This window comes from Oncorhynchus mykiss, chromosome 6 (assembly GCF_057628025.1).
Source record: "Oncorhynchus mykiss isolate SJ-2025 chromosome 6, ASM5762802v1, whole genome shotgun sequence".
NCBI lineage: Eukaryota > Metazoa > Chordata > Actinopteri > Salmoniformes > Salmonidae > Oncorhynchus > Oncorhynchus mykiss.
Window position 1 is genome coordinate 69,294,685 of NC_143027.1, and position 20,174 is coordinate 69,314,858.

General features: G+C 44.3%; 1 protein-coding gene across 2 annotated transcripts in view; it reads left to right on the plus strand.

Annotated features, from left to right (window-relative positions):
* LOC110526467 (RNA-binding Raly-like protein) overlaps positions 1–20,174 on the plus strand; it is a 93,547-nt gene extending 73,373 nt beyond the window's left edge. For both annotated transcript variants that reach the window (XM_021607458.3, XM_036980855.2), the window contains exons 3-7: positions 12,107–12,157; positions 17,208–17,377; positions 17,676–17,789; positions 18,452–18,603; positions 19,201–20,174. In XM_021607458.3, coding sequence (XP_021463133.1) covers positions 12,107–12,157; positions 17,208–17,377; positions 17,676–17,789; positions 18,452–18,603; positions 19,201–19,239 — 526 coding nt within the window. In that variant the 3' untranslated portion in view covers positions 19,240–20,174. The remainder of the gene's footprint in view (positions 1–12,106; positions 12,158–17,207; positions 17,378–17,675; positions 17,790–18,451; positions 18,604–19,200) is intronic.

Consider the following 20,174-nt stretch of genomic DNA (forward strand, 5'->3'; position numbering starts at 1 on the left):
GTTGAAGGAAGGGGAGGGGGGAGGATGTTGAAGGAGAGAGGGAGGTGGAAGGCGGGAGGAAGAGCGCAAACAGTGGAAGGGATGTTCCCCAAAATTAGTCCCTTTTGGGTAGTGTAACTTGGTAGTGTAACTTGGTAGTGTAACTTGGTAGTGTCACTTGGTAGTGTAACTTGGTAGTGTCACTTGGTAGTGTCACTTGGTAGTGTAACTTGGTAGTGTAACTTGGTAGTGTCACTTGGTAGTGTCACTTGGTAGTGTCACTTGGTAGTGTAACTTGGTAGTGTCACTTGGTAGTGTCACTTGGTAGTGTCACTTGGTAGTGTAACTTGGTAGTGTCACTTGGTAGTGTAACTTGGTAGTGTCACTTGGTAGTGTCACTTGGTAGTGTAACTTGGGAGTGTAACTTGGTAGTGTCACTTGGTAGTGTAACTTGGTAGTGTCACTTGGTAGTGTCACTTGGTAGTGTAACTTGGTAGTGTCACTTGGTAGTGTCACTTGGTAGTGTCACTTGGTAGTGTAACTTGGTAGTGTCACTTGGTAGTGTCACTTGGTAGTGTCACTTGGTAGTGTAACTTGGTAGTGTCACTTGGTAGTGTAACTTGGTAGTGTAACTTGGTAGTGTCACTTGGTAGTGTAACTTGGTAGTGTCACTTGGTAGTGTAACTTGGTAGTGTAACTTGGTAGTGTCACTTGGTAGTGTAACTTGGTAGTGTCACTTGGTAGTGTAACTTGGTAGTGTCACTTGGTAGTGTAACGTGGTAGTGTCACTTGGTAGTGTCACATGGTGGGGGTAAATTTGTGTCACTTGGTGGGGGGACATTTTTGTTTTTATTTTTACATTCTGTCATGAAGAGCACATGTTCAACTTAATAAAAAACAGGTTTTCCCATCTCAAGGGGTATAAAAAAGACTATAGTAAGTGCTTATTAAGTGCCAAATAAAGTAACAGGGTTGATCTTAACAGGGTTAATGATTTAATCTTAAATCAGTCATAAATGGAAGCTTGTGTGCAACAGGGATGGGCAATTGAATGCATGGTTCAAAATATAAAATGTTCAAACATTTTTAGCCTGTCTAATCTATCTATAGGTAACAGGGTTGACGTGTTATGCTCGACCCACTGGGTTTCCCACCACAAAACATCAGACAATGGCCAAAAAGAGTAGAACCAGCTCATCTGCTTTTACACTAGGATGTGGCTATTAGATGTTCAATGTTTCTTTAGATTGTTTTTCTAAGGAATAGTTTCACCATGTTAAAACAATAAATCATTTCATGCAACGGTAAGGACCAATGCTAGAGATGAGAAGCAGGTACAGGGAGTCAACATTTAACATAGCACAGACATTAAACAAGACATTAACATAACTACATACTAACATTAATCCTGAAGCAGGGAACAGAGCTTGGAAACAGACAGATATAGGGGAGGTAGTGACACAGGTGATTGAGTCCAGGTAAGTCCAATAATTGCTGATGCGCGTGACAGGGGAAGGAAGGTGAGCCTAATGATGGTGGCAGGAGTGAGTAACGCTGGGGAGCCTGGTGCCTTCGAGTGCCAGGGAGGGGGAGCGGGAGCAGGTGTGACAGCAACAGGGTTGACATATTTTTTTTAACCTTAATATGAATCACTAATCACATTAAATGAATAATACTCTTCATACTCAAAGCAACAAAATAACTACGGGTTCTTCCCCACCCCTGTTTCGGTCAGAGGAATAGGGCTGGAGAAATTGAACCCCTCTCAAATTCATAGACAGAGCTATGGAAGTAAGGACTGACCATGATATCAAAATGATAAACTCAGCAAAAAAAGAAACTGCCCTTTTTCAGATCCCTGTCTTTCAAAGATAATTCGTAAAAATCCAAATAACTTCACAGATCTTCATTGTGAAACTTCACAGATCTTCATTGAAACACTGTTTCCCATGCTTGTTCAATGAACCATAAACAATGAATGAACATAATCCTGTGGAACGGTCGTTAAGACACTAACAGCGTACAGACGGTAGGCAATTAAGGTCACAGTTATGTAACCATAGGACACTAAAGAGGCCTTTCTACTGACTCACACACAAAAATACCAAAATAAAGATGCCTAGGATCCCTGCTCATCTGTGTGAACGTGACATAGGCATGCTGAAAGGAGGCATGAGGACTGCAGATGTGGCCAGGGCAATAAATTGAAATGTCCGTACTGTGAGACGCCCAAGACAGCGCTACAGGGAGACAGGACAGACAGCTAGCTGATTGTCCTCGCAGTGGCAGACCACGTGTAACAACACCTGCACAGGATCATCCGAACATTACACCTGCGGGACAGGTACAGGATGGCAACAACAACTGCCCGAGTTACACCATGAACACACAATCCCTCCATCAGTGCTCAGACTGTCCGCAATAGGCTGAGAGAAGCTGGACTGAGGGCTTGTAGGCCTGTTGTAAGGAAGGTCCTCACCAGACATCACCGGCAACAACGTCGCCTATGGGCACAAACCCTATGGACCAGACAGGACTGGCAAAAAGTACTCTTCACTGACGAGTCGCGGTTTTGTCTCACCAGGGGTGATAGTCGGATTTGTGTTTATCGTCGAAGGAATGAGCGTTACACCGAGGCCTGTACTCTGGAGCAGGATCGATTTGTAGGTGGAGGGTCCATCATGGTCTGGGGTGGTGTGTCACAGCATCATCGGACTGAGGTTGTTGTCATTGCAGGTAATATCAACGCTGTGCGATACAGGGAAGTCATCCTCCTCCCTCATGTGGTACCCTTCCTGCAGGCTCATGCTGACATGACCCTCCAGCATGACAATGTCACCAGTCATACTGCTCGTTCTGTGCGTGATTTCCTGCAAGACAGGAATGTCAGTGTTCTGCCATGGCCAGCGAAGAGCCGGGATCTCAATCCCATTGAGCATGTCTGGGATCTGTTGGATCGGAGGGTGAGGGCTAGGGCCATTCACCCCAGAAATGTCCGGGAATTTGCAGGTGCCTTGGTGGAAGAGTGGGGTAACATCTCACAGCAAGAACTGTCAAATTTGGTGCAGTCCATGATGAGGAGATGCACTGCAGTACTTAATGCAGCTGGTGGCCACACCAGATACTGACTGTTACTTTTGATTTTGACCCCCCTTTTGTTCTTGGACACATTATTCAATTTCTGTTAGTCACATGTCTGTGGAACTAGTTCAGTTTATGTCTCAGTTGTTGAATCTTGTTATGTTCGTACACATTTTTACACGTTAAGTTTGCTGAAAATAAACGCAGTTGACAGTGAAAGGACATTTCTTTTTTTTCTGAGTTTAGTTTTAACTATGTTTTGAGGCTTCATAGTGTGTGTTTACCTTACTTTGTTTACAACCATTGGAGTGAAAATGCTTATTTTGGGTTCTGATGGGGTATGACATTTGAACTAAGCTCATAAGGCATTTATAAATTATATTCATCAATATGGGAACATTTCATTAATCCAGAAGTCCCAAAATGGATGAAGCAACTACAGATTGCCCCTAAGAGTCTTAAATCTTCCTAGATGTCACAGAGGGTGCACAAGGGGAAATGTCAAATGCTGAATTTTGGCATTTTAGCAATTCTTTATTCATATAAAAAAATCATAATTATTGAATTATCCATGTGGTCTATATTTAAGGGGACTTTATTTAATATAACAGTATTTTACAATTCAATATTGGGGCACAATTGGTACTTAAAATATCAAAGTGACGCAAAAGGGTCTCATTTCATGGAACGACCCGGAACAGCAGAACAATTATTACGCTGAAATCACTTCTGTGGCTTCTGTGGCTTCTGACCCCTGCCGTGTGATTGGGCAAAATGCCCTCTGACCCTTCCCCCTGTCGTGTGATTGGGCAGAGGAGGCAGATTGGGCTTGGCGGCTCTCTGGAATAGATAAATATGTGCTCTGTCTGGGCCATTGTCCCACTCCCCAGCCAGATGAGCAATTAACCATCACAGTGAAAACCAGAGAGAGAGAGAATAAGAGGTATGAAACGGCCGTTGTTGGTGGAAGAAGAGGAGGACCAATGCGCAAGTGTCCATATTGATAATTTATTATCACGAGAACGCTAAACAAAATAACAAAGGAGAATGAACGAAACGAAACAGTCCTGTCTGGTGCAGACACAAAACAGAAAACAATCACCCACAACTCAAAAGTGAAACAAGGCTACCTAAGTATGGTTCTCAATCAGGGACAACGATTGACAGCTGCCTCTGATTGAGAACCATACCAGGCCAAACACAGAAATACCAAATCATAGAAAAACTAACATAGACAACCCACCCAACTCACGCCCTGACCATACTAAAACAAAGACAATAACATAACAACTGAGGTCAGAACGAGGAAAAGGAAGGGGAGAGAGGGAAAGGGGGAAGAACGTGAGAAAGGAAGGGGAGAGAGGGAAAGGGGGAAGAACGTGAGAAAGGAAGGGGAGAGAGGGAAAGGGGGAAGAACGAGGAAAAGGAAGGGGAGAGAGGGAAAGGGGGAAGAACGAGGAAAAGGAAGGGGAGAGAGGGAAAGGGGGAAGAACGTGAGAAAGGAAGGGGAGAGAGGGAAAGGGGGAAGAACGTGAGAAAGGAAGGGGAGAGAGGGAAAGGGGGAAGAACGAGGAAAAGGAAGGGGAGAGAGGGAAAGGGGGAAGAACGTGAGAAAGCATGCGTGCGTACGTGTGTGCATTTGTTTTGTGAGCTGCAATCCATCCTGTGGATGACGTGGGACTGTGCTCACTCTTCTCCGGGGCTCGTCAAACACAGATCTATATGAACACTTGACACACACCATTACACTGATGTCGACAAACTACTGGGACAGAATGAGAGGGGGGAGGAGGGGAGGATATTTATGAGAGTGTTTGTTTCTGGGGGAGTTGGAGTGAGAGTAAGTAAGGTTGTGTGTGTCCTTATGCCATGGGATGACTTGGCTGTTAGTGTGGAGAGAGTAGATGAGGGTGCATGTTCCTCCCTAGGCTAATCCCCTAAGAGCAATGAGCACATACTCATGAGGCCAGTTTCCTGATCAAAGATATTGATGATCATGGCATCCTGTTTATATCAACATATAGTGTATGTAGGGATGTGTGAGTATACGCTATGTGTTGACAGGGGGAAGTATCAATGCTTACCACAGACAGCACCTCCACTTTCCACATCTGCGCTCGCACACACACATGCACACACACACGCTATGCGACCAGCAAGGTGAGATGATTTGTAGCCAGCCATGTCTAATGGATTGCCGGGGCACTCGAGAAATTATGAAAATAAATTAATTAGCCTTTAGTGACCCCGCTGTCCATTTGGCTGTCCCTGCACACACACACACACACACACACACACACACACACACACACACACACACACACACACACACACACACACACACACACACACACACACACACACACACACACACACACACACACACACACACACACACACACACACACACACACACACACACACACACACACTACCCTTCACTAAGCTACCCCTCTCTCTCTCTCAAATACATGTTTCCACTCACAAACTCAGAGACCATTATGTAATTAAAGACAACTAGTGTGTGATTAATTTACTCAAGGTGGTTCGGTTGCTGGTTAAGTATTGCTGAGCGATTAACAGAAATGTCAGTTATTTTTTGTTTTATAAACAAAATCAGAAATCAGATCGAACTGTGCAATGTAGTAGGGAGTTGTAGTTTCCAACAGGCCAATATTCTACTAGTTTGGTGCAGAAAACGTGGTAATTAACTACAATGACCACAATTCCTTGCTCGCCTACTTGTCCAATCTATGCGTGAGCGTACAGACACGGAGAGAAGAGACAGAAGAATGCATGGTCGAGAGAGATAGAGAGCAGTTGCTTCACGAGGTATCTCTATCTGAAAATACATGATCTAAGTGATTGATATTTAGTATTCAGCAGTCATAAAATTATGCCTTATTAACTTTGAAGAACTACTAAAATAGTGATTTTGTCAGACAGCATAGGCATCAGTTCTATAGAGCGAGCTATAACTACCTTGCGACAGGGGGAATGGAAGCTTCTTGTGTGGAAGGGCACTTGCTTTGTCAATGCAACAAAGCTTCCATTCCAGAGACCATTATGTCATTAAAGAGACAATCCAGAGTGTGATTGGTTTACAGGTGGTCGTGTTGCTGGATGAGTAGTGCTGAGTAATAAACCAACATTTTGCTAGGTATCTCTTTCTGAAAATACATGATATAAGGGATTGAAAGTTTGTATTCAGCAGTCGTAAAAGTATGCCTTATTTACTTTGGAAAGAAAATCAAAAATCTAAATAGTGATTTTGTCAGACAGCATAGGCAACAGCTCTATAGAGATGAGAGGATGACTAGGAATGAAATAATAAAGTCATCAAATAAAACAAATGTAATATACACAACTAAAATATTTTATTAAAGTAAAGTGAATAAATGATAAGTAGTAATTGTCATGTACTACCATCATGGGACTTGTTGTATTATCTGTTGTTACAGCATTCAACCCACATAACGTAGTGTAATTAATTAAAAAAAATATAATTTGAAACCGAAATCAAACATTTTTTAATTTTTTTTAATCGAACCGAAACCAAAACCGACCTAAAAAAAGCACTAATCGCTCAAGATTATGGTCGAGAGATGTGCTGTGGTTCTAATAGATACTGTTTATGTCTAGTGGTATTCAAACTTTTTCAGCGGGGACCCCATTTTTCCACCAGAATTTCTGGGGACCCCATTTCTTTCCCCCCCAAATTCTAGTGATCCCACGCCAAATCTAACCTTAAACCTTAAGACCTTAAAATTGGTACATTTCGAAATTTACAACAACAAATAACCTTCAATTCATTGCATTAAAAATATATAAAAAATTGGCTACCCCATTGTACAAGTCCATGCTAGGTAAAGCTCCGCCTTATCTCAGTTCACTGGTCATGATGGCAACACCCATCCGTAGCACGCGCTCCAGCAGGTGTATCTCACTGATCATCCCTAAAGCCAACACCTCATTTGGCCGCCTTTCGTTCCAGTTCTCTGCTGCCTGTGACTGGAACGAATTGCAAAAAGTTGGAGACTTTTATCTCCCTCACCAACTTCAAACATCTGCTATCTGAGCAGCTAACCGATCGCTGCAGCTGTACATAGTCTATCGGTAAACAGCCCACCCATTTTTACCTACCTCATCCTCATACTGTTTTTATTTATTTACTTTTCTGCTCTTTTGCACACCTGTACATGACCATCTGATCATTTATCACTCCAGTGTTGTTAATCTGCAAAATTGTAATTATTCGCCTACCTCCTCATGCCTTTTGCACACAATGTATATAGACTCCCCTTTTTTTTCTACTGTGTTACTGACTTGTTCATTGTTTACTCCATGTGTAACTCTGTGTTGTCTGTTCACACTGCTATGCTTTATCTTGGCCAGGTCGCAGTTGCAAATGAGAACTTGTTCTCAACTAGCCTACCTGGTTAAATAAAGGTGAAATAAAAAATTAAAAAATGTGAAGTTCCCCCACGACCCTATAGGGAAATAGCACTGATTTATGGTCTCCCAGCAGTCATTTAAGTCATGGTGACCATTCTGGAGCCGGGAATCAGTCTTTTCACCAGACAGGTAGTGTTACAATCACAATGCCTCTCCGAAGTGCTCGGCTAAAAGGATGATGATACAGTAATGCACTATGTGGTCTCCTATGTTTTCAAACTGCAGAAAGGCACTAATACCTGACATGTCTGTCTGCTTGTCTCAGACTTGGTTGAAGAGTTTAGCCACTCTAATAACAGAAGATGGCTTGGATAATGGAAGAGGAAATGGAAATTGTTTTCTGTCTTGACTCTCTCTCTCTCCTCCCAGTGCTAAATGACACAGATTACCAACTAGAACATTGCTGCAGGGAGAGAAAATGATAGAGGAAAAGAGGGAGAAAGAGAGTTAGAGTGAGTCAGTCTGTCTTAGTTTTCCTGCTGTGAGAGTTTGGCAAATAGTTGTTATTTTCTCTGTCTTTCGCTCGAGTTCCCCATTAGGACACAGAGCCCCTCATCTGTGCCGGGGACCGTGGCGTTGTTCTCTCTCTCCCGATTGCTCACTTTGTCTCTCCTCCCTGCCTGATCACAGAACTTCTGTTGGCCGCCAGATCTGTTAGCTCATGGTGTTCTGCTGAGTGCAGGGGATCTGTGGGTAGAGGCTGAGAGGTTGTGTTCAGTTAGGTCCTATTAGCAGACTGAGTGGAGAGGTTCTGCTTAAGTTCAGTTTCAATGGTGGCTAAGGAGAACGGTTTTGTCAGGGTCTTCAAACTGGCTAAGTAGAATGGTTTTGTTTTGGTTCAGTAGTACAACGCACATACAGTGGGGGAAAAAAAGTATTTAGTCAGCCACCAATTGTGCAAGTTCTCCCACTTAAAAATATGAGAGAGGCCTGTAATTGTCATCATAGGTACACTTCAACTATGACAGACAAAATGAGAAAAAAAAATCCAGAAAATCACATTGTAGGATTTTTAATGAATTTATTTGCAAATTATGGTGGAAAATAGGTATTTGGTCACCTACAAACAAGCAATATTTCTGACTCTCACAGACCTGTAACTTCTCCTTTAAGAGGCTCCTCTGTCCTCCACTTGTTACCTGTATTAATGGCACCTGTTTGAACTTGTTATCAGTATAAAAGACACCTGTCCACAACCTCAAACAGTCACACTCCAAACTCCACTATGGCCAAGACCAAAGAGCTGTCAAAGGACACCAGAAACAAAAATTGTAGACCTGCACCAGGCTGGGAAGACTGCATCTGCAATAGGTAAGCAGCTTGGTTTGAAGAAATCAACTGTGGGAGCAATTATTAGGAAATGGAAGACATACAAGACCACTGATAATCTCCCTCGATCTGGGGCTCCACGCAAGATCTCACCCCGTGGGGTCCAAATGATCACAAGAACGGTGAGCAAAAATCCCAGAACCACATGGGGGGACCTAGTGAATGACCTGCAGAGAGCTGGGACCAAAGTAACAAAGCCTACCATCAGTAACACACTACGCCGACAGGGACTCAAATCCTGCAGTGCCAGACGTGTCCCCCTGCTTAAGCCAGTACATGTCCAGGCCCGTCTGAAGTTTGCTAGAGAGCATTTGGATGATCCAGAAGAAGATTGGGAGAATGTCATATGGTCAGATGAAACCAAAATATAACTTTTTGGTAAAAACTCAACTCGTTGTGTTTGGAGGTCAAAGAATGCTGAGTTGCATCCAAAGAACACCATACCTACTGTGAAGCATGGGGGTGGAAACATCATGCTTTGGGGCTGTTTTTCTGCAAAGGGACCAGGACGACTGATCCGTGTAAAGGAAAGAATGAATGGGGCCATGTACCATGAGATTTTGAGTGAAAACCTCCTTCCATCAGCAAGGGCATTGAAGATGAAACGTGGCTCGGTCTTTCAGCATGACAATGATCCCAAACACACTGCCCGGGCAACGAAGGAGTGGCTTCGCAAGAAGCATTTCAAGGTCCTGGAGTGGCCTAGCCAGTCTCCAGATCTCAACCCCATAGAACATCTTTGGAGGGAGTTGAAAGTCCGTGTTGCCCAGCAACAGCCCCAAAACATTACTGCCCTAGAGGAGATCTGCATGGAGGAATGGGCCAAAATACCAGCAACAGTGTGTGAAAACCTTGTGAAGACTTACAGAAAACATTTGACCTCTGTCATTGCCAACAAAGGGTATGTAAACAAAGTATTGAGATAAACTTTTGTTATTGACCAAATACCTATTTTCCATCATAATTTGCAAATAAATTCATTTAAAATCCTACAATGTGATTTTCTGGATTTTTCCCCCTCATTTTGTCTGTCATAGTAGAAGTGTACCTATGATGAAAATTACAGGCCTCTCTCATATTTTTAAGTGGGAGAACTTGCACAATTGGTGGTTGACTAAATACTTTTTTGCCCCACTGTAAACCCTAATCCACACAGCCAACCCTGCACTGTGCAGACCCACATACACATATGGACATGGAAAGAAACCTTCAACCAGAGTGTGCTCCCCTACAGAGGACTAAGTTTCCATCGTGTTAAATAGGGATAGCTGGAAACATAGATGTCTACCATTTCACATGAAAGGCCTACAGTTATTTAGAATAACAGAAGGCTTTCTGCAAATTGATCAGACCTCAAGCTAAATCATAAAACAAAGTTGGGGAAGAGCGTGATGAGGCGTAAATGTTTACACTTATTACAGATTATTTGAAGCTGTCAGAATCTGGAGCTCAGAAAAACCAACTGTCTTCTGTGTGTGTGTTCAGGCGAGGGGAGAAAACCAGAAACAGTTTGGCTGCAGGTAGCTGGAGGAGAATTCATTAGGAATTCACACACACCTCAGGTACACAAACACACACTTTTATACCAACACTGCTAGTTATCTCAACACTTCAGAGACAGGGTTGCTACATTCTGAATCACATTTACATACAGAGTGAGCGAGAGAAAGTGTGTGTGTGTGTGTGTGTGCAGCACATCTGTCTGTGTGTCTGCGCTCATGCATGTGTGTACTGTATGTGAAAAAGTGTTACGTTTAGTCTCCTGCTGTACTTCCTGACATGTTTACTGATACATCACTTTCCTCCAGTCAACAGCATGATTACAGCACTGAGACTCACCAGCCCCCTGCTGAGACAGATAGGACAGAGGGGCTTTAGGTGTGTGTGTGTGTGTGTGTGTGTGTGTGTGTGTGTGTGTGTCTGGACGTGATGAGAGTGTGTTATGTGTCTGTCATTCATGTGTGTGTGTACGTGGGTGTGATTTTGTGTGTGTGTGTCATCTGTATGTCGTGTGTGTCTGGTTTGATCCATCTGTTTGAGAGCCTCTGATGAACCCATGTACGGTATGCTACTCACTTTGAGGAGATCATGTATTAGATTCAGTAGAGGCCATGCGGATGGCTCTATTTATACAATGTATAAATGTATATATGTGTAATAAATAGGAATTAGTATGGGTACATGAGTCACCTTTCAGGCACCTATAAATACACTGCTTCTCTATGGTTGAAAGTTTTACAGAAAGCAAAAGTGGAGGGTGTTTGCTGATAATGTCTATGTGTGTATGCTTGTGTGTGCGCACGTGTGTGTGTGTGTGCGCACATGTGTGTGTATGCTTGTGCGTGTGTACTTACATGCGTGTGTGTGTAGACTTTAGGGCTGGGGTATCAGTGGCCAGGCAGGGATTAAACACACAGAGAAATGCTGAGCTCTATTTAACTACACTCCAGGGTATGAGCTACTTACCATCAGGCTTAGTGTCACTCCTCTCTCTGCCCTGGTCTGCTCTACACACCAAACCATATAGGGTAATCTATAAACTACAACCTACAGCAAACTCTGCCCATATATTATAGGGAAAGGTGTGAGCAAGTTGAGTCTAATCAAACACACAGAGATGCACAAACACACACACAGGCACATACACAGATGGGTGCATACACTCCAACACACATACACACACACCTGACAGTCCAACTTCACAGTAAATGAGCTGGAATATGTAGAAGCACATAGTGCGCAGCCTGTGGTCATTGGTGCATAACGCAGGACAATTTCTATGGATTTTTCACCTTGGGTGCTGTGGCACAACAAATCCAATGTCTTTTTCCAGCTGGCTAGAAATCATGAATAGCATATTCCTTCCACTTGCCAGAGCCCTGCTCTAACTATGTACACACTATTCCAGCAGCCTGCTTACAGAGTGAAATATCTCTGATGGCATATTTAGCTCACCTAATGAGGAACAGATCTGAAAGGCTGCTTGTATCCGAGATAGATGTTGTTTGATCTCTCAGTTTTTCATCAGCCTCTGCTTTCACATAGGATGACTGTGTGTGTGTGTGTGTGTGTGTGTGTGTGTCGTGCATGGGTGTCAGTAACACCTCTGTCAGTCAGCTGTGAAGACAGTTGTGAGTCTTTGTGTCAGGCCACTGTCAACTCACTCTCTCCCCCCCCCCCCCCCCCCTCTCTCTCTCTCTCTCTCTCTCTCTCTCTCCATCTCCCCTCCCCTCCCCCTCCCCCTCCTCCTCTCTCTTTGCAGATCTGACTATGACCTGGACTACGAGTGCTATCAGGAGGACCTCTATGACAGGTACTGTCAGCCCGCTCTGCACCGCACCTCTCACACAAACCCTGAATGTTCAGAGTCGGACAAAGGAAAAGTCTAAAACACACACTTAACCCTTCTTGTCTCCCCTGTCTCCTGCTGGCCCTCTCCCTCCTTCCCCTGCCTGTCACTGAGCTGTCAGTCATGTGTCTCTGCTAACAGAGCTGCCTGTCACTGCCCACTAATCGTACCTTGGTAAATCTTCACTCCACTCGGCCTGGCAGGTGCTTGAGGCACACACATATGAATGAACAAACACACACACATACTGTACACGAACCCACATCCTGTGCAAGTGTACACACACACACACACACACACACACACACACACACACACACACACACACACACACACACACACACACACACACACACACACACACACACACACACACACACACAGACAAACACTCCCAAGACACACACATCAACACACAGGGAGCTGATATGTGCTGTGTGGCCTCTGTAATGAATCCAGTCAGGTTGGAAGCCACTCTAACCCTAGCTGAGTCTCTAATAATTATGAGTCAGCTTAAACTGTTCTAAGTGCAGCAGCTTATGTTACAAGTTCCATTAAAGCTCAGGTTAGTTTTCTGTGGCTCACAGCAGATGTTGGGCCGTGGGTCAGGGTGGCTACATTACAGTAACTGAAGCATATAGAGAATTAACTGTAGGCTGGAAAACTGCCATTAAGTACCTGTTCACTTTCCAGCGGTACTGTACTGTAGATGGTACTGTGTTTTGACATGGAGCTGTGGAGTGTTTTCGCTACAGCTCCAGCCAAGAGATCATGACCTCAGTTCAGATTCCAAGCCAGAATTTGACAGTCAGTCCGGTTCAACACAATTAATTCAAGTTTAGTACGGCCCTACCCAGGTCACAGTTCAATCCCGTTCAGTCCACTCCAGTCTTGCTCAATGCCTTTCACTCTGATGATCTCTGATCCCGTTGGATTCCGTCCATATCAGTCCAGTTTAGCCCAGTTCAGCATGGCTTAACCCAGGTCAGTCCTGTTCAGTCTGACTCAGTTGTGCCAAGTCCAGTTAAGTCTGATTCTTTCTCGTTCAGCATGGCTTAACCCAAGTCAGTCCTGTTCAGTCTGACTCAGTTATGCCAAATCCAGTTGAGTCCGGTTCTGTCTGGTTCGTCACCCAGGTCAGTCACTCAGGTAATTGCTATGGTAGCTCTCCACCTCCATCATGCACACTGAAGGTGACACGGCTCATTCATAAACACAGCACTCAGCACATTTGAATAAATAGTGTTCTCTCTCTCACACACAACACACACACATTGAACAACCTTGTTGTCCTCTGTGTGAATGCACTCAGAGGCAGTCAGATGCTGTAGATGTAGTTATGCACAGAAGAGTTGAGGACGTCCTCTATGTTTATGTTTCTATCTTCAGTTTAAACAAACATGCAGAAAGAAAATAAGAGAGTGTAAGGAGGGTGGTTAGAGAAACAGGCTGTCCAACATAGAGATTACAACTCCACCTTCCTTTATCTCTCGCTCTCTCTCTCTCACACACACATACAGTATTGTACAGCTAACCTTGTGGGGACACACAATTCGGTCCCATTCAAAATCCTATTTTCCCTAACCCCTAACCTAACCATAACCCTAACCCGTACTCTTACCCTAACCCTAACCTTAACCCAAAAACCTAACCTTAGTCCTAACCCTAAACCTTAGCTCCTAACCCTAAAACTAACCATAGCTCCTAACCCTTAACATAATTCTAACCTCCTAGAAATAGCATTTGACCTCGTGGGGACTAACAAAATGTCCCCAGTTGGTCAAATTTTTGTTTGTTTACTATTCTTGTGGGGACTTCCAGTTAAACATGTCCATACACGAGTTCCGCACACACACACACACACACACACACACACAGTACTGTAGCTGTGAGTTGACGCTGTCATCTTTTCTTTGCATTTTGTTGTTTTGCCGTGCTCTGCATTTTTCTGTCTTCACACAGGAAAAACCCTCACCACTGATTTTCAATTTGCTTCAAACACGGTACATGATTTTGCCCTACGTGGCTGGCTTGCTCCATCGACAGCTTGTGTGTGTTAGTGTCTGTGTGTGCGTGTGTGTCCGTACATCTGTTTGTGTGCATATGAGAAAATGTCTGCCTCTACACACAGATAACAGCTCTGGCAGAGACAAAGCCTCTTTTATAATCTCTCTTCTAATCCACACACACACACACACACACACACACACACACACACACACACACACTTGCACAGGCACTTACACACTCTCACTCTGTTTTCTCTAATCCTCACACATCTACACTCTCTCGTTGTCTGTTTCACGAGCTCCTATTCTCTGAAACTACACTTCAAAGTCGTTGTAGCAGCACACTGCAAACTCCACTAAAGGACTTTAAACTCCCATAAGTCTTTAGTCTCCCAGCGTCTCTGCTGAAAGGCAACGGTCGCAGCCCTCTCACGACATTGGTGGCCGGTTGATATACTTCATGCACAGTGAGGTGGCTGTATCTGGTTATATACTGGTAATACATTCTCCTGAAACAGGGGAACTGAAGTGTGAGATATATTTCAATAAAAGGGTAACACACGTTCCTCAACTGAACACTAAAGTCTTGTCTCTCTCGGCGATTTACAGCTCAATCACTGAACCCAAACTGACATCACACCTCAAGGCTTACAAACTGGCATCCTGTTTGCAGCTGGTTTAAAGTGTCTTTCTCTCTCCTCAGCAGTCTGCCTGGAGCCTTACTGCAGAGACGGTGGCTATCTCCACACAGCCCTGCCTGTGTAAAGGCCACTCAGGCTTACATAGGACATGTAAATAAACAATAACCAATCTGTCCATGAGTCTCTGAGCCCTGCTTTGCTGTAGGCTACACTCAGGGCACTGGATAACAGGGCTATGGTTCCTGGGGTGGGTTTCTGGTGGTGCAGGATCTTCTTGGTGTGTATGGAGGGTGGTGTGTCCTTCTCTCTCTCACTTTTGCTTTCTGTTTTGCTCCAACCCTCCTTTTCCCCCTCCTCCTCCCTCCTCTCTCTCTGTTTTTAAGAGCTGGAGCCAGTGCCCAGGTCTATGTCTGTCTGGCTCTCAGCCCTAATGGCTCTCTGATGCTGTAAGCAGATACCATATGAAAGGCATTCAGGTTGGAATGTGACTCAGTCTGACTCAGTCAGACTCGCAGGATTTAATTAGGTGGCAGAGCTTAAGTTAGGATGAAAGCCAGCCCTTAAATAATGTAGACTGGAGCCAGGTAGGCAGTCCTGTACTTCATTTTAGAGTGGAAGACTTTCATTAAAGCTGTGGTTATAGGGCCTACAGGTTAACATAGGTCCCAGTCAAGCTGAGACTAAATTGACTTACAGCCTATGGTTGTTATCTGATTGGAGTGCTGACTCATGTAAAGTGTGTGTGATTGGCTAGCTCTGACCCTCGGAGGAATATGATTGGCTGGCTGTGCTCCTGTGACCCCTTTCGGGGGTCTTATTGGTTCGTTTTTAGCCTTTAACAGTAGGTTGACATGTGTCCTTCCTCCTGGCTGAACGCCACCTCTCTCTGTCACAGCCTCTGGCCTCTCCAATCCCACACACACACACACGCACACACGCACATGCACACGCACATTCAACATACATTCTCCCATGTTTCTGTAACTGCTATATAGTGAGTGTGTGATACACTCTCTCCTGTCACCTGCTTCGCTGCACTGCCAGAGAGCATTTGATTGGCTATTGACAGAACCAATTAGATTTAGCTATAGATGGGCATACGGAGCTAGGGGATGGGGGAACGAGTGAGGAAGGGGGACTGACAGTGGAGACTGATCCAAATCTAACTTCTGTCACATAATAGATCTCTCCCCTTCTCCTCATCTCCATTCCCATGTTCTCCTTCAATCCCTCCATACCTTGCCTCTCCTTCAGTATGTTCAGTCATTAGTAGTCATTACACTCATTAGTCATTTGTAGTTTGTTTGTGTTTTGTCACATGATGTGGTGAGACTTCCAAATCCAATGGCACTGTTTTCCTGTAGGGTAATACTATAATGGTTGTGTGAGGTGTACCAGGGGTCTTCAACCTGTAGGGTAATACTATAATGGTTGTGTGAGGAGTACCAGGGGTCTTCAACCTGTAGGGTAATACTATAATGATTGTGTGAGGAGTACCAGGGGTCTTCAACCTGTAGGGTAATACTATAATGGTTGGGTGAGGAGTACCAGGGGTCTTCAACCTGTAGGGTAATATTATAATGGTTGTGTGAGGAGTACCAGGGGTCTTCAACCTGTAGGGTAATACTATAATGGTTGTGTGATGAGTACCAGGGGTCTTCAACCTGTAGGGTAATACTATAATGGTTGTGTGAGGAGTACCAGGGGTCTATAACCTGTAGGGTAATACTATAATGGTTGTGTGAGGAGTACCAGGGGTCTTCAACCTGTAGGGTAATACTATAATGGTTGTGTGAGGAGTACCAGGGGTCTTCAACCTGTAGGGTAATACTATAATGGTTGTGTGAGGAGTACCAGGGGTCTATAACCTGTAGGGTAATACTATAATGGTTGTGTGAGGAGTACCAGGGGTCTATAACCTGTAGGGTAATACTATAATGGTTGTGTGAGGAGTACCAAGGGTCTACAACCTGCTCAACTTCATTTCCTCATTCCCTATCTGGGATATCCTCTGCCTCACCTTATCAGATACTATTTCTTATTATTTTCTCACTTGTGTACACATTCTGTATGTGTGTGTATATTCCCTCTGCTTGTCAGATCGTATTACACCATCCTGTCAACCCTCTCCCTCTGTGTCCTTCATCATAGGAGACATACATTCACAAATACACACACATCCATCCAACCACTGTCCATACACGCAAACACACACACATGCTTGCTTGCTCACACACTCACTCACAAACATCCTGTCACTGTAATTTTCTGACATGCGTACACATACACATCTAGTCACACTGACAATACTACACAAAGTACTTGTAGTTGGATGACAGTGTGTGTGGATGTTTCCCTCTTCAGGATGTATGACTACCAGCGCGTGCCAGCTTCCCTACCTCCCCTGTCCCAGGGACCTAGCCTGGCCAAACGACCCCGCTCCTCCTCCACTTCCTCTGGGTACAGACGTAGCCGAGACAGGCCCCCCTCCAAGAGCTCCAGAGCCCACTCCACCAGCTCCAACAGGGCCAAGTGTGAGTAATACTCACACACACACACAGTCACACACTACACTCAAGATGGTTCTCTCATTACAACACTTCCATAGCAGCCTCTTTCCTTAATGGATCCTAGCCAATCAGGTCGCATTATTAGGCCATTTCATCAGAGCAGAACCAATAGGCAGTGTATATGTTGTTCTAATACCCACCTTCATCACCTTGATAGTCCATATTACCAACACCCACAGAAACTTGCTTTGGATCCTTTTCTTCCTTCTCCCCCTTTCTCATCCCCCCCCCCCCCCCCCCCTCAACCTCTCCCTCCTTGTAGTGCGGATGGAGGAGCTGCAGGTCATTAAGAGGGAGCTGACCCTGATAAAGACACAGATTGACGGGCTGCTCGACAACCTGGACAGGATGGACACACAGAGGCGGGACCACACAGGTGAGACAACCAATCAGAAAGAGAGACAGGGGAGTGGACAGGGGAAACAGCAGTAAAGCATGATAGGGGAACCCACAGTGTGTGCTTTCACCTGTACAGTTCTTATGAATCAGTGCAGAGGAATGACAGTGAGAAGTACAGAGATGGCGAAAGAAGGCTTATAGGAGAATAAATACAAAGTCCTACAGGGAAGTGTTGTAGCTGCTGCTCTCATGTGGCCACATGGACAAACTGCACCTTTGCCCTTTCAACGACACACATACTGTACCGACAAATAAAGAAAGAAATGTGTGTGGGTGTGTGTGTCATCTCATCCTTTCTATCTCTTATCTGTGTGCATTGCCTTTGGGTGATTGACTGATCTCATCTTCATATTCATTTATTCCAGCGTAAATTACGATCCTCCTCCACTCAGTCCCCCACTCCTTCATCTCTCCTTTCTGTCTCCCTCTCACCTCTCCCATTTCTCACTCTATCTCCACATCTCTCCCTAATCCTGTCATTCTTGTTCTCTCCTCTCGTCTGTCAAATAGTGCATTGAAGTTGACCATCAATGGTTTAGATTGAAAGTGAGCACAGGCACACCAACACTTATCTGCCCTATAGAGGGAACTTAGTGAATGTTCACTCCTATTCACTCCCTCTCTTGCCATGTTTTTTAGGGTCTCCCGTGAGGGAGGGCAGTTTGGCCGGGTCACCGTACCCCCCCTCCGCCAGCAGCGGTGACCGCTCCCCCTCCCCCCTATCCCCCCCACGCCACTGCATCCAGAGAGAGAGCCCCGAACTGGGGGAGGCCAGCGACGATGATCACACGGTAACTGGCTTGATGTCTGTGTGTGGAGAATCTCTGAATGTGAGTGGGAGTGCTTTCTCCTTGTCGCAGAGCAACATGAGGACCTAAGCATGTCCTATGGATGGCTGTGATTTAGCCGTTGTCTGAGTGATTCGCCATGCAGCAGAAATAAAGTGCTTATCGCCCCACACATAAACACAGAAACACACACACACATACACACAAAGAGAACAGTGACAAGAACAACAAATCCAAAGCCATCAGTCATTTTGAGTAATACAGACACATCAATAGCATGAGACTTGAAGATCTCATTCTGGGTTCATCTCACCCACGCACAGTTCACACTCATAACTGACATGCAACTCAAACACACAAAGAACATCTGAGAGTAAAAGCAAGAGAGCGAAAGAAAGAGAGATTGAAAATAGGACAAACGAAAGCAGGACAGGATACTCTTACCCTGACAGATGAGTGGGTGTTTATATAGAAGACTATTATCCTCCAGACCTTCCTCATCACTGTGTATAATCACCCTGGAGAGGGGAGTCTTACCTGAACAAAACACTCTTTGGTGTTTTGACACACTGTTGCTGATTGAGTGTGTGTGTGTTACAGATGAATAACCACAGTTCTGACCCTGAGGATGAGCTGTGAGGATGGAAACAGAGAAGAAACGGAGGAGCGCCAGACATAGAGGAAGAGAACATCTGTCTTGTCAAGAAGTTACCATGCCAACAACTGATTCAGAGGCCCCACTCCTGTCGAACCAACCAGTTACATTGTATTCTATATCCACATATACATCAACAGCACACATACACAGACACACTGTAATTACAGTTGATCAGAAATCAAGTATCTCCCTTGGATATTCACCACTGAGATCAGCTTAGATTACACACACATTTTATCTGCAGAGTGTAATTATTAACCAGAACAGGAAAGTGAAATAATTTCTATATTCATAATTTTCTTATGTTCTTTTTAGCCCGTCTTCGTATTTTCCAGAAAAACATTCTGATTACCAGTTCGTATAAATTTGACATGCATATTGAGAGACTGAGGGTATTTGAAATGAGCATACTATAGATGTCGCAATCATAGTTTTTCGGTGACTTGAGTTACTTTGTTTTATGTATATCATATCACTGCCAGAGCATGAGTCCATCAGTTGATACTTGTCCATCAGTAAATCCCCCCCCCCCCTTATGTCTGTGTAATGTTATCTCCCTGCTGTATTACTACCTGTCTGTATTAGGTATGAGGAGACAGTAGCCCATCTCTTCCTCTATGTACCTGGCGCTATGAGCTGAGGAGAGGCCCCGGCCCGGTCCATGCGTAATATTGTGTATTACTGTAAAACTTTACTGTATTAGGTCAGCTGTACGATTTTAATCCAGCATTTTATTTTAGTATTTTTTATTTGTTCGTGTTTTTTAAAGCGAGAAGAAAACAACAATGATAATTGTTTATTATAATTCCAGTGGTGTTAGATGTTTTGTTAGTTCTGTTTGCATTCATGAAGAAGCCAAGTGGAAACACTACTCACACTGTCACAGTAGTAAAGGTATTTTCATATTGATTAAAAA